The sequence below is a fragment of the Sinocyclocheilus rhinocerous genome, unplaced genomic scaffold (assembly GCF_001515625.1).
Source record: "Sinocyclocheilus rhinocerous isolate Xijiao unplaced genomic scaffold, SAMN03320098_v1.1 scaffold1992, whole genome shotgun sequence".
Classification (NCBI taxonomy): Eukaryota; Metazoa; Chordata; class Actinopteri; order Cypriniformes; family Cyprinidae; genus Sinocyclocheilus; species Sinocyclocheilus rhinocerous.
The window spans coordinates 9151-25336 of record NW_015664692.1 but is presented as its reverse complement, the minus strand read 5'-3'; the positions used below and the strand labels follow the sequence as shown (position 1 = coordinate 25336).

At 41.8% G+C, this 16186-nt stretch overlaps 1 protein-coding gene across 1 annotated transcript; it reads left to right on the top strand.

Annotated features, from left to right (window-relative positions):
* The first annotated feature begins 642 nt into the window (after nucleotides 1–642).
* On the top strand, nucleotides 643–15325 carry LOC107730368 (uncharacterized). The gene is made up of 7 exons (XM_016541190.1): nucleotides 643–1355; nucleotides 1787–2251; nucleotides 2335–2388; nucleotides 2471–2820; nucleotides 7567–7740; nucleotides 7856–8184; nucleotides 15205–15325. The coding sequence occupies exons 1-7, from the start codon at nucleotides 1334–1336 to the stop codon at nucleotides 15323–15325; spliced, it is 1515 nt and encodes a 504-aa protein (XP_016396676.1). The 5' UTR covers nucleotides 643–1333.
* Nucleotides 15326–16186: the final 861 nt, after the last annotated feature.

Below are 16186 nucleotides of genomic sequence, written 5' to 3'. Positions count from 1 at the left end.
TTGAATGAGTCATGATGCATATTGTGCTTGTGTGTTCTGAACTGTGTTTTGTCACAACTGCTGTTGGAGGAATGTATCAGTATTGTCAGATTTTGTTGGATATTGGTCTGACAGTGAAACAAGGGAACTTAAAAGGATGGTGGGATACATGATGGTCTGAGTTTGTTTGTGCACTGGGTGTTTCTAGCACTTTTTAATGGCTGAGAGATGTTGAAGTCAAATGCACGCAGGTAGAAATCTTTCGCTGGATCTGAGACAGAACCAATGATATCTTCAACCAAATGCTCCAGCTGCTCTCAAATGTCAGCTAGAAAACACGCAAATCCCACAGAACAGAAGAGTAAAGCAAATATCATTAATTATCTTTATCATGGGGTTTACGGTAACACTTTACAATAAGGTTCATTAGTTAACATTAGTTAACTACTTTAGTTAACATGAACTAAGCATGAACAATACTTCTACAGCATTTATTAATCTTAGTTAATGTTAATTTCAACATTTACTAATGCATTATTAAAATCAAAAGTTGTGCTTGTTAACATTAGTTAATGCACTGTGAATTAACATGAACTAACAATGAACAACTGAATTTTCATTGACTAACATAATCAAAGTTTAATAAATAGTGTAATAAATGTATTGTTTATTTTTTATTCATGTTAGTTAATACATTAACTAACATTAACTAATGGAACCTTATTGTAAAGGGTTACCGGGTTTACTTACAGTCTCTGGCGAACTCCTTCCAGCTTAATGCTCTTCAAGAGGTTTTGTGACGTGTCTGGCCGATGCCTTACAGAAGCTTCTGGAAAAGTTCCCATCAATAATGTGCCACGTCACTGAAGCAGAAACACACACACATTCACCTCATTCATGCATACTGAGAAACACATTATGTGCCAAATGTTTGTTAAAGAATGAAATACTTAAAAAATGTTAAAATTAAACAATGTTACTTTGCTGTGATAACGAGTGATAAATCTGTTTGGTGAATGTTCTTTTGTATTCCACAGAAGAAAGTTGCTAAAAGATTTGAACAAAAGCATCTTCCTTCTTATTCTTTCTTCCTTTCTTTCTCTTTTTCTGTTCATACCAATGAACTCGATCACCAGAGCATGAGGCAAACCACATTAAGCGCTGAGTGCTGTCCAAACGCGTTACAGCACAAGGATTGAATCAACCATCATTAGAAGGGGTTTTCCAGCCCAAAGTGAATCCAACAGCTCAATCTCAATGACCCAAGAACCATCAGGCAATGGAACCTTCTGGAACTCCAACTGTAAAACAATCCCATCACATTCCTCATAGGCCTCGCTCTTAAAGATGATAGATGAACTCTTTGAAAGACGACGTTGCAAGCTGAAGGATCCTCTCTCTTCTGTTGAACTTCATCGATTCTGAAGTTTGTCCAAACGGCTGTAGTTTCATATTGACGACCGCTGTCAACTGGAGCGCACTTACACATACAGTCATTTGAGTAAATAAAAACACACACAAAAGTGTCACTTATTTATTTATTTATTTAAAAGTGGTTTCAATCAAACTATCCATCCTCCTCTCTGGCTTGGAGAAGGGAATCCTGGTGGTTTTCTGTGGTCTGGGCAGTGGTGCAATCTGCTGGACCTTTTAACAAAGCCGAACAGATTTGAACCAATTTGCCACACAGCTAAACTCAGCCCTAGCCAGCTGAAAGATGTTGAGAATACCCGAATCAAGTTCAATACACCTGAAAGAATCTGGTATATAGATAGAACCAAACCACTGACAGAAGTAAACCACTTCTTTATCTTTAAAAAAGATAAAGCTGGCTGGTTTACTTTAGTGGCTGACTCGGGTATATCGTTGAGTACTGGCATGTTGACCTCAGTGAATTCTGGTGAAGCACAAGACATGCTGACGGAGAGAGAATCCAACTGGCTTCTTTGGGGAGAATGTCTCAATCCGCCTGTGGTCTCGGTGAGTGTCGTGGCCCACCTGTGGGCCCGCTCCTCGGAGGCGAGTTGGTCCTCGCAGGAGAGTGTCTCGACCTGCCTCTGGCCCCGCTCCTCGGAGGAGAGTCGGTTCTCAGAGGAGAGTGTCGTGACACGCCTGTGGCCCCGCTCCTCGGAGGCGAGTCATTCCTCGCAGGAGAGTGTCTCGACCCGCCTGTGGCCCTGCTCCTCGGAGGCGAGTTGGTCCTCGCAGGAGAGTGTCTCGACCTGCCTCTGGCCCCGCTCCTCGCCCGCCTGTGACCCCGCTCCTCGGAGGCGTCTGTGACCCCGCTCCTCGGAGGCGAGTCAGTCCTCGCAGGAGAGTGTCTCGACCTGCCTCTGGCCCCGCTCCTCGGAGGAGAGTCGGTTCTCAGAGGAGAGTGTCGTGACCCGCCTGTGGCCCCGCTCCTCGGAGGCGAGTCGGTCCTCGGAGGAGAGTGTCTCTACCCGTCTGTGCCCCCGCTCCTCGGAGGCGTCTGTGACCCCGCTCCTCGGAGGCGAGTCAGTCCTCGCAGGAGAGTGTCTCGACCTGTCTGTGGCCCCGCTCCTCGGAGGCGAGTCAGTCCTCGCAGGAGAGTGTCTCGACCTGCCTCTGGCCCCGCTCCTCGGAGGAGAGTCGGTTCTCAGAGGAGAGTGTCGTGACCCGCCTGTGGCCCCGCTCCTCGGAGGCGAGTCATTCCTCGCAGGAGAGTGTCTCGACCCGCCTGTGGCCCTGCTCCTCGGAGGCGAGTTGGTCCTCGCAGGAGAGTGTCTCGACCTGCCTCTGGCCCCGCTCCTCGGAGGAGAGTCGGTTCTCAGAGGAGAGTGTCGTGACCCGCCTGTGGCCCCGCTCCTCGGAGGCGAGTCGGTCCTCGGAGGAGAGTGTCTCTACCCGTCTGTGACCCCGCTCCTCGGAGGCGTCTGTGACCCCGCTCCTCGGAGGCGAGTCAGTCCTCGCAGGAGAGTGTCTCGACCTGTCTGTGGCCCCGCTCCTCGGAGGCGAGTCAGTCCTCGCAGGAGAGTGTCTCGACCCGTCTGTGGCCCTGCTCCTCGGAGGCGAGTCAGTCCTCGCAGGAGAGTGTCTCGACCCGTCTGTGGCCCTGCTCCTCGGAGGCGAGTCAGTCCTCGCAGGAGAGTGTCTCGACCCGTCTGTGGCCCTGCTCCTCGGAGGCGAGTCAGTCCTCGCAGGAGAGTGTCTCGACCCGTCTGTGGCCCTGCTCCTCGGAGGCGAGTCAGTCCTCGCAGGAGAGTGTATTTACCTGTATACCAGACCTGTTACCTGTGTCCTTCTCCACCGCAACGCCCGCCCGAAATGAGAGTGCACAAGCTGCTTCAAGGTATATATAGGGCTTGGTGTCAGAATGCATCCAATGAAAAGTCAGCAGTGATCTCAGGAGATTTGACGTCAGAAGGTGGAAAATTCCAGTCCAACACCAAAATTACTTTCATTTTCATGGAAGTGAAAACATTTCCAGGAAAGATGTTTGAGGTCATTCTTCTAGCTCTTTCCATCAGTGTTCAAGCGATTTATGTTTTTGGAAACACACTTCAGCAAACACTTTTTCTACTAGACAGAGATTAAATTGGAAATACAGTAACTTTAAAAACACCACTCGAGTCGGTCCTCGCAGGAGAGTGTCTCGACCCGTCTGTGGCCCTGCTCCTCGGAGGCGAGTCAGTCCTCGCAGGAGAGTGTATTTACCTGTATACCAGACCTGTTACCTGTGTCCTTCTCCACCGCAACGCCCGCCCGAAATGAGAGTGCACAAGCTGCTTCAAGGTATATATAGGGCTTGGTGTCAGAATGCATCCAATGAAAAGTCAGCAGTGATCTCAGGAGATTTGACGTCAGAAGGTGGAAAATTCCAGTCCAACACCAAAATTACTTTCATTTTCATGGAAGTGAAAACATTTCCAGGAAAGATGTTTGAGGTCATTCTTCTAGCTCTTTCCATCAGTGTTCAAGCGATTTATGTTTTTGGAAACACACTTCAGCAAACACTTTTTCTACTAGACAGAGATTAAATTGGAAATACAGTAACTTTAAAAACACCACTTTGATGCTTGTGACCCTTAAAAACACTTACGTTGGTTCAATACACTGCCTTATATTCATTTAAAAAATAGAACATGGACGTTAACCTCAGTAAAACAAAATATGCAAACATAAACATTAAAAAAACAGAGATTGCTATTAATGTTTTCTGTGTTTATCCTTCCAAAGGAATTATTTGCTTGTCGAGTTTAAACTGGAAAAAGTTCAGTGTGTCATGTGATGGTATGAGCCTCCTATAAATTTAGATTAAAAACCTATTCCATTCCAAAATTTGTGTGGTGTCATGAATCAGCTTTATTTCTAAAGCACTTAATACAATACGGATTGTCAATTCAAAACACAAAGTTCATGACTTTTTCCATGACGCAGAACAATAATCTGGAATGTTTGCTACACGTTTAATCTTCTGGTGTTTTGGAAACAACTCAAAGTTATTATGATGTTTTAAAAATGTCAAAATTGAGGTGAGTTATACTGTAAATGTTATTGAAATGCAATCAAAGACAATTAGACACAATGTAATTCATCTCCTGACCAAATATAAGGCTGTAGTGAAGAGAGTGAAGCCTGTTCTTAAGCAAATACAGGTGTGGTCTGATAGGTGTAAAGAGCAACTAAGGGACTGCTTCGATGAGACTAACTGGGACATTTTCTTTCAATCTTGTCAAGATGCGGATGAGCTCACAGACACCATTACATCATATGTATCTGAAACAAAAAATGTGAAAATCTTCCCAAATAACAAGCCTTGGGTATCTTTCTTAATGAAAGAAAGTGTTGAAGTTTCACGTGGTTTTTTTATTATATCGACTGACAAGAAGAGTAGCAGGGAGAAGAAAAACAGCAGCGACACCGTGCGTCGTCAGTACAACAGTGACACCTATTGGAGAATATACTATATTACAACACTCCCACTTATTTTCCAACAGCATTAAACAATGTAATAGTAAACTATTTTACTTTTTCTTTTTTAACTGTAAAAACAAAATAAATCATACTAATACAAACTCGTACCGTGTTTTTCTTTGTCTTTTTACCATGTTAACAGATTTTTGTATCGTAACACACTTAACACTAAACACAGTCTAGTCTATTTACTGTTACGCTAGATTGAATTAAATGAAACAAAGTCCAATCTCACTCCTAAGATACTCAAACTTATGTCTTACTAATGGCTTGGTCAAGATATCTGCCTTCATGTCATCTGTAGGGCAGTATTGCAGTTGGATTTGACCATTCTGCACACACTCACGAATGTAATGATAGCGAATGTCTATGTGCTTAGTCCGTGAATGGTCAACTGGATTCTTTGCGATTGCAATAGCTCCTTGGTTGTCCTCCAGAATCACTACAGGTGTGACATGCATTCCAAGATCACTCAGTAGTCTTCTAAGCCAGGCACATTCCTGAGCTGCTTGACTAAGTGCAACATACTCAGAAAGAACAACAGTTGACTGTTTCTTGCTGAGCCAGCTCACGGCTCCTCCACCCAGTAAGAACACATTGCCAGTTGTCGAGCGACGATCGTCCTGATCACCAGCCCAGTCAGCATCTGAGTATCCGATCAAAGTTCCAGAATCTGACCGCTCATATTTGAGAGCAAGATTCAGGGTACCCTTCAAGTACCGTAGAATTCTCTTCACCGCCGTCAGATGCGCAGCACTTGGATTAGCGTTGAACTTTGATACAACACTCACTGCTTGTGCTATGTCAGGTCGTGTGGCCATTGCAGCATACAGTAGGCTACCTACCATGGACTGGTAAGTACTTGAGTTCACAGGCTTGCTTACACCGTCATTCTTTTTTAGCTTCACATTTACATCAGTTGGAGTTGCAACAGAATTTGCATCATGCATGCCATATTTTTGAAGAATGGCTTCTATGTAATGCTTCTGATGAAGAAACACACAATTTCTCTCCTTGTCTTGGATGACAGAGATACCCAAGATATAGGAAAGCTCTCCCATGTCCTTCATCTTGTAGCGCTTCTTTAGAGCAAGTTTCAGCTCTTTCATGCTTTCTATCGACTCCGTGATCAGGATCAGATCATCAACATATACAGCCAATATCTCCAGCTCCTGTTGACATCTCACAAACACACATGGGTCCGATGTACTCTGTTTGAAACCAATGTTCTTCATGAACTCTGTGAAAGTTTTGCTCCAGCAGCGAGGAGACTGCTTCAGCCCGTATATTGACTTTTTCAGTTTGCATACCAAATGTTCCTCCCCTGATTTGACAAATCCCTCTGGTTGCTCCATGTAGATTTCCTCATCCAGGTGTCCATTTAGAAATGCAGTTATCACATCCATCTGCTGCACTTGTATCTCTCCACTCGTCCATCACTCTGATGCTTGACTTTAAACACCCATCTTGACCCTATGGCCTTACAATCCTTTGGTAGTTCCACTAAATCCCACGTCTCATTTTCCAGGAGCGACTCATATTCCAAGTCAACTGCCTCCTGCCATTCCTTTGCGTTGGGACTCATCATTGCCTCCTTCAGTGTGCCTGGTTCTGCCACAAGACAAACACTAGCATAATGATCAACAGTCACTAGGTCAGCAAACTCATCATATCCATACCTCTTGGGTGGTTTTCTGATTCTGCCGCCGTCTTTGGCAGTTTCATCAACAGTAGCATCACTTGATGTTTTCTCATCAGTTTTCATGATAACTTCGTTCTCCGAGCAAGAAATGTCCACTTCTTGTTTCAAGTCCGACTCATTGAAGATCACATCCCGACGAATTAGTATCCTTCTTTTTTCTTCATCAAACAAGCGGTAGCCCTTTGCATTATTGGCATATCCCACGAAACGGAGCTTCACAGCCTTCTTGTCCAGTTTTCTTCTTTCTGCATCTAGAACATGTGCATAAGCCACGCAACCAAACACTTTCAAGTGACTTACATTTGGCTGTTTGTCGCACCATCTCTGGTAGGGCGTCTCTTGCTTCAGAACAGATGTGGGCAGCCTGTTCTGTATGTAAACTGCTGTCGCTACAGCCTCCGCCCAGTATGTCTTTGGCAATTTAGCATGAGAGAGCATGGTTCTTGCTGCTTCAATTAATGTCCTATTCTTTCTTTCTGCAACACCATTTTGCTGAGGTGTGTGTGGTACAGTTGTCTCATGATGGATACCTTGAACCTTCAAGTATTCTTGAAATTCTTTGGATGTGTATTCCCCACCATTGTCCGTTCTTAGTCTTGTCACTTTTTGTCCGCATTCATTGGAGAATGTTTTCTCAAACTCCTTGAATTTGCAAAGAACTTCACTCTTTTGCTTCATAAAGTATACCTTGCAACATCTAGAATAGTCATCGATAAAAGTCACAAAATACTTGGACCCACCTATAGATTCAGTCTGCATGGGACCACAGACGTCACTATGCCCGCCTGTGACCCCGCTCCTCGGAGGCGTCTGTGACCCCGCTCCTCGGAGGCGAGTCGGTCCTCGCAGGAGAGTGTCTCGACCCGTCTGTGGCCCCGCTCCTCGGAGGCGAGTCAGTCCTCGCAGGAGAGTGTCTCGACCTGCCTCTGGCCCCGCTCCTCGGAAAAGAGTCGGTTCTCAGAGGAGAGTGTCGGGACCCGCCTGTGGCCCCGCTCCTCGGAGGCGAGTTGGTCCTCGCAGGAGAGTGTCTCGACCTGCCTCTGGCCCCGCTCCTCGGAGGAGAGTCGGTTCTCAGAGGAGAGTGTCGTGACCCGCCTGTGGCCCCGCTCCTCGGAGGCGAGTCGGTCCTCGCAGGAGAGTGTCTCTACCCGTCTATGACCCCGCTCCTCGGAGGCGAGTCGGTCCTCGCAGGAGAGTGTCTCGACCTGTCTGTGGCCCCGCTCCTCGGAGGCTAGTCAGTCCTCGCAGGAGAGTGTCTCGACCCGTCTGTGGCCCTGCTCCTCGGAGGCGAGTCAGTCCTCGCAGGAGAGTGTCTCGACCCGTCTGTGGCCCTGCTCCTCGGAGGCGAGTCAGTCCTCGCAGGAGAGTGTCTCGACCCGTCTGTGGCCCTGCTCCTCGGAGGCGAGTCAGTCCTCGCAGGAGAGTGTCTCGACCCGTCTGTGGCCCTGCTCCTCGGAGGCGAGTCAGTCCTCGCAGGAGAGTGTATTTACCTGTATACCAGACCTGTTACCTGTGTCCTTCTCCACCGCAACGCCCGCCCGAAATGAGAGTGCACAAGCTGCTTCAAGGTATATATAGGGCTTGGTGTCAGAATGCATCCAATGAAAAGTCAGCAGTGATCTCAGGAGATTTGACGTCAGAAGGTGGAAAATTCCAGTCCAACACCAAAATTACTTTCATTTTCATGTAAGTGAAAACATTTCCAGGAAAGATGTTTGACGTCATTCTTCTAGCTCTTTCCATCAGTGATCAAGCGATTTATGTTTTTGGAAACACACTTCAGCAAACACTTTTTCTACTAGACAGAGATTAAATTGGAAATACAGTAACTTTAAAAACACCACTTTGATGCTTGTGACCCTTAAAAACACTTACGTTGGTTCAATACACTGCCTTATATTCATTTAAAAAATAGAACATGGACGTTAACCTCAGTAAAACAAAATATGCAAACATAAACATTAAAAAAACAGAGATTGCTATTAATGTTTTCTGTGTTTATCCTTCCAAAGGAATTATTTGCTTGTCGAGTTTAAACTGGAAAAAGTTCAGTGTGTCATGTGATGGTATGAGCCTCCTATAAATTTAGATTAAAAACCTATTCCATTCCAAAATTTGTGTGGTGTCATGAATCAGCTTTATTTCTAAAGCACTTAATACAATACGGATTGTCAATTCAAAACACAAAGTTCATGACTTTTTCCATGACGCAGAACAATAATCTGGAATGTTTGCTACACGTTTAATCTTCTGGTGTTTTGGAAACAACTCAAAGTTATTATGATGTTTTAAAAATGTCAAAATTGAGGTGAGTTATACTGTAAATGTTATTGAAATGCAATCAAAGACAATTAGACACAATGTAATTCATCTCCTGACCAAATATAAGGCTGTAGTGAAGAGAGTGAAGCCTGTTCTTAAGCAAATACAGGTGTGGTCTGATAGGTGTAAAGAGCAACTAAGGGACTGCTTCGATGAGACTAACTGGGACATTTTCTTTCAATCTTGTCAAGATGCGGATGAGCTCACAGACACCATTACATCATATGTATCTGAAACAAAAAATGTGAAAATCTTCCCAAATAACAAGCCCTGGGTATCTTTACCACCATGCCCCATAGTCCTTTTGCTTTCATCAAATGCTCCATTTGAAATTTCCACGTTGCCCAGTTCTCTGGCCCGCTTAGCTTTTCAATAAACAGTCTATCCTCCATTGTGAGTTCCACAACACTGTCTATGTCACACACACACACAAAAAAAAACCTGTGTATAAAAGCACCTTTTTAGCGAAGACCTGGGCCCATAACCTGTTGAAGTTTCACGTGGTTTTTTTATTATATCGACTGACAAGAAGAGTAGCAGGGAGAAGAAAAACAGCAGCGACACCGTGTGTCGTCAGTACAACAGTGACACCTATTGGAGAATATACTATATTACAACAGAAAGTATTTTTTTTAAATACAGAATTACTGTGTGAGAAAAGGAGACATTTGAGGGGGGAAATTCTTAAAGCAAAATTTGATCTTAAAAATAAGATAGAGGGTAATTTTTAACTAGTAATATACGACAGGCATGGGTATGACTAATACAGAATGTGATGAGATATGCAAAAATTTCTGTGGAAATACTCAATAATTAGGCCTGTGGTAAACTGCAGACCGTGGAGATCGGCCTGCCTCTCCCACATCCTCAAACGCCTAAATCAATAAACCTCTGAAGAAAGTTTGATCATTGAACTTTATGTATCTGTGTTCATTTCTTCCCATGATCATGTATTCTATCCCCACACACTGAAGGACAGATCATCTTAGATTACTCTATTTAATTTAACAGTAACTTAAAAAACCTCACAAAACCCTGTGCTTGTGACACTTGTGTCATATAAATGGGGTTTAACAAAAGATGAGGGAAGATAAAATACAGGCCGTTAACATGGCATGTTTATAAAGCCTTAAGCAGCTAGCAAGATTAAACTTGTTTTGAACAAGGGAAATTCATAAACAGACCTGTATAACAGGTTTAACAGTGGGACACACCTCATAGTGTGCTTGTAATACTGAAGGGCTTTGTAAAAAATCTTTCTTGGAGGAGTATATTGGTAATGTCAGATTTTGTAGGATAATGGTTTGAATGTTACTAAGGACAGTGAAATTGAGAGTAAAATGGGGGCTGAAAAGGATTATGGGATACATGAGGGTGATCTAAACTGCTTTGTACACTGATTTTAGTGTGTCTAGTACTATATAATGGCTGAGATATCTCAAAATCAAACTCAAGCTGGTGTAAATCAAACACACAACCAAATAACATTGTTCGGCCTTACATGAAACTCTATTTTTTTTTAAATTGTTGACTGCTTCATGCAATACACTTGTCTATTTCTACTGTTATCACTGTTATTACTGTTGTTTTGTTTTGTTATGTCTTCCTCTCCATGCATTCATAGTCCTTAAGTTTCATCTTCATGCTTTGTCATAAGATAATATTTAGTTTTAGAGAGATGTTGAGAACACTCATTATGGGAAAAAATCTAAACATTTTATTTGTTAATCGGATGTCTGTAACATGCACTGCAGGACGTTCACTGAGAGCAGTAACTTATAAAGCATAAAACTGAGCTGAATGCCTGACAGGGACGATGACGCAAATTAAACAACAGTAGACATAGATGATTGTACAAAGCATTTTTTGGCACAATCGTAAAGCCATCATTTTTAAAAACAGCCTTCCATAAACAACAGAAGGCAACACGAAGGACAACAGAACAGGACAACAAACAACACACACATCGACATATATTAATTTATCTTAAATATGCAATGACTGTAGACACAGACAAATGTATAGTACAAAGCAGTCAACTGCTTTTGGCACAAATGCAACAGTCATGGGGTTTAGTTACCATTTCTGCTGATCTCCTTCCTGCTTAATGCCCTTCAATGCTTTCTGTCGTTGGCCAGAAGCTTTAATGTGCCACGTCACTGGAGCAGAAACAAGACAAACTCAACTCATTCACATATGTGACCCTGGACCACAAAACCAGTCATAACCGGTCATCAAATAATCTTTCCATGGATGTATGGTTTGTTAGGATCGGACAATATTTGGTCGAGATACAACTATTTGAAAATCTGGAATCTGAGGGTGCAAACAAATCAAAATGCTGAGAAAATCATCTTTAAAGTTGTTCAAATTAAGTTCTTAGCAATGCATATTACTAATCAAAAATTAAGTTTTGATATATTTACTGTAGGAAATTTACAAAATATCTTCATGGAACATGATCTTTACTTAATATCCTAATGATTTTTGGCATAAAAGAAAAATCAATAATTTTGACCCATACAATGTATTGTTGGCTATTGCTACAAATATACGCCAGCAACTTATGACTGCTTTTGTGCTCCAGGGTCACATATGCTGAGAAACGCATTATGTGCACATTAAAGTTTAAATACTGTTGTTAAAATTAGATACTGTTACTTCCCCGTGATAACGAGCGGTGGATCTGGGTTTGGTGAATGGTGTCTGTTGTGTTCCACGGAAGTAAGTTGTAACTGCTTTATCTCCTTATTCTACTCACCTTTGTATGATTTGTTCTCCAAAAACCTACCTGAATTTCTAAAACAAATTATTTTGTTAAACATGAATGTCTTTGGCCATCAAGTTGCTGTTTTGTTGGTTTCTAGTGGATGTGTCTAGTGCTGTCTGCACCAGTGGTAATCAACACATCGTATTGCTAAAGTAAATGTAAACACACTTTTAGAAGACAAAAATATGGACTGTACATTTGACTATTTGATGGCCATTTTTTGTACACTAAATGAGAGAAGAACTAACAATAAGTACAATGTGGTAGCAGTAAAAATAAAAAATATTAATTTGCATCCTACCACATCACCAACTCGGGTGTGCATTATTTTAATAATTCAACAGCCTGTCATCAATTATTCCTTACATGATTTATCCAGAAATTAAGACAGACAACAAAATCACATAAAATCCGAATCAAAATGGCACAAAATTTATTTTGTAAAGGGGCTGTTCCCACAAAATGCTTCTTTGCATCTAAAAACATGAGACGCAGCGCTCAGGAATAGTTTTAAAAAACAGCGCAGCACAGAATGTCTCCACCATCATGTTGCCCTCAAATAAAACAGTTGCCATGCCAACTTGCTACAGTAAACAAAATGGCCTATGGCAAGACCCCGCCTACAGGGTCTTCTGATTGGTCCACTGGTTTGGAACTGACATCTAATTTTCATAAACTTAGTTTCATTTTCTTTGAAGAGAGAACATTTACAGGAAACATGTTTCAATCTGTTCATTGTTCTTATTATCAAAGATGCATATTAACATCTAAAGCATTAACAAATGCTTTAAACTAAAGGAGTCATCGCTGCCTGAGGTCAAACACTGGTTAGCGTGACTGGGCTGGAATGGGGGTGTGCTTGTACTGGGATCTCAGGGAAATTCAGAAACAGACCTGTAGAACAGGTTTATTGTAATAGGACACCTGTATTGAGTCATGAGTCATATTGTGCATTCAGGTACTGAATGTGTTTTGTAACACTCTTTGTTCGAGGATTGTATCCATAATGTCAGATTTTGTTGGATGATGGTTTGAATGTTACACTGAGGACAGTGAAATGGAAGGGAAATGGGGACTGAAAAGTGATGGGATACATAAGGGTGGTCTGAGCTGCTTTGTGCACTGATTTCACTGGATTTCAGAGTTTCTAGTACTTTATAATGCCCAAGATACTGGTGAGTCAGACTTGTGCTAGTAGAAATCTTTAGCTGGATCCGAGAAAGAACCGATGATCTCTGAAACCAGAACAAACACACAATAATTCCACAGAATAACAGAGCAAAGCAAATTTGGTTTAGTTACCGTTTGATGATCTCCTTCCTGCTTAATGCTCTTCAAGACGTTCTGGTCGCTGACATTAGAAGCTTCGGAGAGTTCCAGTGTGCCTAGTGTACGTCACTGAAGCAGAAACAAGCTTCATTCAAACATGCTGAGAAACACATTCCATGCCAAGTATTCATTAAAGCTAATGAAATACTGCTGAAGTAATCAAACACTGTTACTCCTTAATTTGATCAAGACAAAAACATCAATTCTTTCATTATTTACTCACCCTCATCATTCCAAATCCCTAACATTTCTGAGCAACACAAAAGAAGTCCCTTAGAGGAATGACAGCCTCAGTCACCATTCACCTTCATTGTGTGAAAAATGATGCTAAGAACGTAAATGGTGACTTCACATTCTTTGAACTTCCATAGAAAAAAGTCAAATGGAATTGGAATTTAGTTCTTCCTTTGTTCCCAGGGTAAGCTTGGAATTAGGGCAGGGGTAGGCAAGTTCGGTTCTAGACAGCCGCTGTCCTGCAGAGTTTAGCTTCAACCCTCAAATAAACCTTGCCCGCCTATAGCCTTAGTAATTCTGAAGAAATTGATTAGCTTGTTCAGGTGTGTTTGATTAGGGTTGAAGCCAAACTCTGTAGAACAGTGGCTCTCTAGGACCGAACTTGCCTACCCCTGAATTAGGGTAACACAGGAAAATAGGGTTAACACCCTGTGAACATACACTACTATTTGGAACAACAAGAAGCTCCGATGTCGTTGTCAAACCTGAATAGGTTTATTATAATAGGACACCTGTATTGAGTCATGAGTCATATTGTGCATTCAGGTACTGAACTGTTTTGTAACACCCTTTGTTGGAGGATTGTATACATAATGTCAGATTTTGTTGAATCTTACTGCAGACAGTGAAAAGGAGGGGATTTAAAAGAATGATGGGATACACGAGGGTGGTCTGAGCTGCTTTGTGCACTGATTTCACTGGATTTGCTCTCAATTATAAATTTAGATTTAGATTTAGATTATTATGAAACACTGAAAGAAAAAAATACAGTAACACTTTACAGTAAGTTCCCATTAATGCATTAAAAATGAGTACATAATTAATTAGTAATGAATACATCTGTTAATTGTTAGCTCACCTTCCATTTAATAATATTAACAGAAACTATTTTTGATAATGTTTTAGTCAATGTTAAAATTAACAATGATTAATACATTTTTTAGAAGTATTTATCATTGATAGTTCATGTTAAAAACGAATGTTTTTAGATTGCATCAAGCCTCTTTTTCAGACAGACGAGACGTGCAAGTATCAAACTTAGACTTATTAATTGATACATTAGGTATCATTTGCACCTTTTTACAAAGGTGTGTTTGAACTAAGAATCTGACGTTTCCCTCAGGTGTAGATCTGCTGAATATGCAAATGGTTCCATAACTTCATTCCTTATTTCTCTCCTTTTTACTGCTTAAGCTTTAACCCTTTCCTATACCAACTGTATGTGTGTGTGTGTGTGTGTGTTTATGTGTATGTTAGACCAGTTTAAGTGTGTATTTGTATGTTAGACCAGTTTAAGTGTTTATGTAGTATGTTGGACTAGTTTAAGTGTTTATGTAGTTAATAAAGTCTTACTTGTATCACACTTGACGTTGTTCATTGTTTGCTCATAACTGGAGTCCCTTATCATGCAGATTTATGCTACAAGCTCTGTGTAGAATTGTACAGTAAGAAAGTAATTTCCCTTAACCAGGAAATTAACGTTCTTAGAATTGACAGACAGTTGACCCTGAGAGGTCAAGTAAATATCTACAGCGGATCTAAATATTTATAATTAATTATAACTAGTTATGATTAATTATTCATATTTCCCCATGAGCTGATTCGCTACACCAGAATTTTCATTTTTTGGACCAGCAAACCATTTCTATCTCTACCTTTTTTGTTGCTTTCGATGTATCTTTCACACACATATTTTGCATTGGTTCTCTCAGGGGCAAAAGATCAGCTTGTCACAATATTATTCGGCTGCGTAAAATATAGAGGGAACACGAGAAAGGCAAAGAGGACATGAACAGCTAGAGCAAAACACTAGCCAGTCACCTCCTGCTGGAAAATGACATTTGGATCAGCGATGTCATCGCGAAAGCAGTCACACAAACACACACATGTCCCTCTGTCCTAATAGAAGCATAATGAGTCCTGCTCTTGTCAGGGAGAGGGAGGACGGACTTAGAGAGGGATGGAGAGAGGGAAACAGACAGAGACAGAGAGATACAGAGAGAGACCATGGCCTCATCACAACAGATGTGAAACTCCTGCTGGCACCACATTAAATTGATAGACTGCAGTGTCAAAGCCTCCTCCATCTCTCGGTCTCTTTGTCTCTTAACATTTTTCTCTTTTTTCCCGCATTTTGCTCACTTAAAGGAATAATTTACCCATATTTTGAAATTCTTTCATTATTTACTCACCCTCATCATTCCAAATCCCTAACATTTCTGAGCAACACAAAAGAAGTCCCTTAGAGGAATGACAGCCTCAGTCACCATTCACCTTCATTGTGTGAAAAATGATGCTAAGAACGTAAATGGTGACTTCACATTCTTTGAACTTCCATAGAAAAAAGTCAAATGGAATTGGAATTTAGTTCTTCCTTTGTTCCCAGGGTAAGCTTGGAATTAGAGCAGGGGTAGGCAAGTTCGGTTCTAGACAGTGTCCTGCAGAGTTTAGCTTCAACCCTCAAATAAACCTTGCCCGCCTATAGCCTTAGTAATTCTGAAGAAATTGATTAGCTTGTTCAGGTGTGTTTGATTAGGGTTGAAGCCAAACTCTGTAGAACAGTGGCTCTCTAGGACCGAACTTGCCTACCCCTGAATTAGGGTAACACAGGAAAATAGGGTTAACACCCTGTGAACATACACTACTGTTTGGAACAACAAGAAGCTCCGATGTCATTGTCAAACCTGAATAGGTTTATTATAATAGGACACCTGTATTGAGTCATGAGTCATATTGTGCATTCAGGTACTGAACTGTTTTGTAACACCCTTTGTTGGAGGATTGTATACATAATGTCAGATTTTGTTGAATCTTACTGCAGACAGTGAAAAGGAGGGGATTTAAAAGAATGATGGGATACACGAGGGTGGTCTGAGCTGCTTTGTGCACTGATTTCACTGGATTTGCTCTCAATT

Coding starts and splice junctions, on each gene's coding strand:
- LOC107730368 (XM_016541190.1), top strand. CDS start 1,334: ATGAACTCTTTGAAAGACGACG. Junction 2,821..7,566: donor CGCTCCTCGGAGGCGAGTCG/GTCCTCGGAGGA, acceptor CTCGGAAAAGAG/TCGGTTCTCAGAGGAGAGTG. Junction 8,185..15,204: donor AGTGCACAAGCTGCTTCAAG/GTATATATAGGG, acceptor TGCTCTTGTCAG/GGAGAGGGAGGACGGACTTA.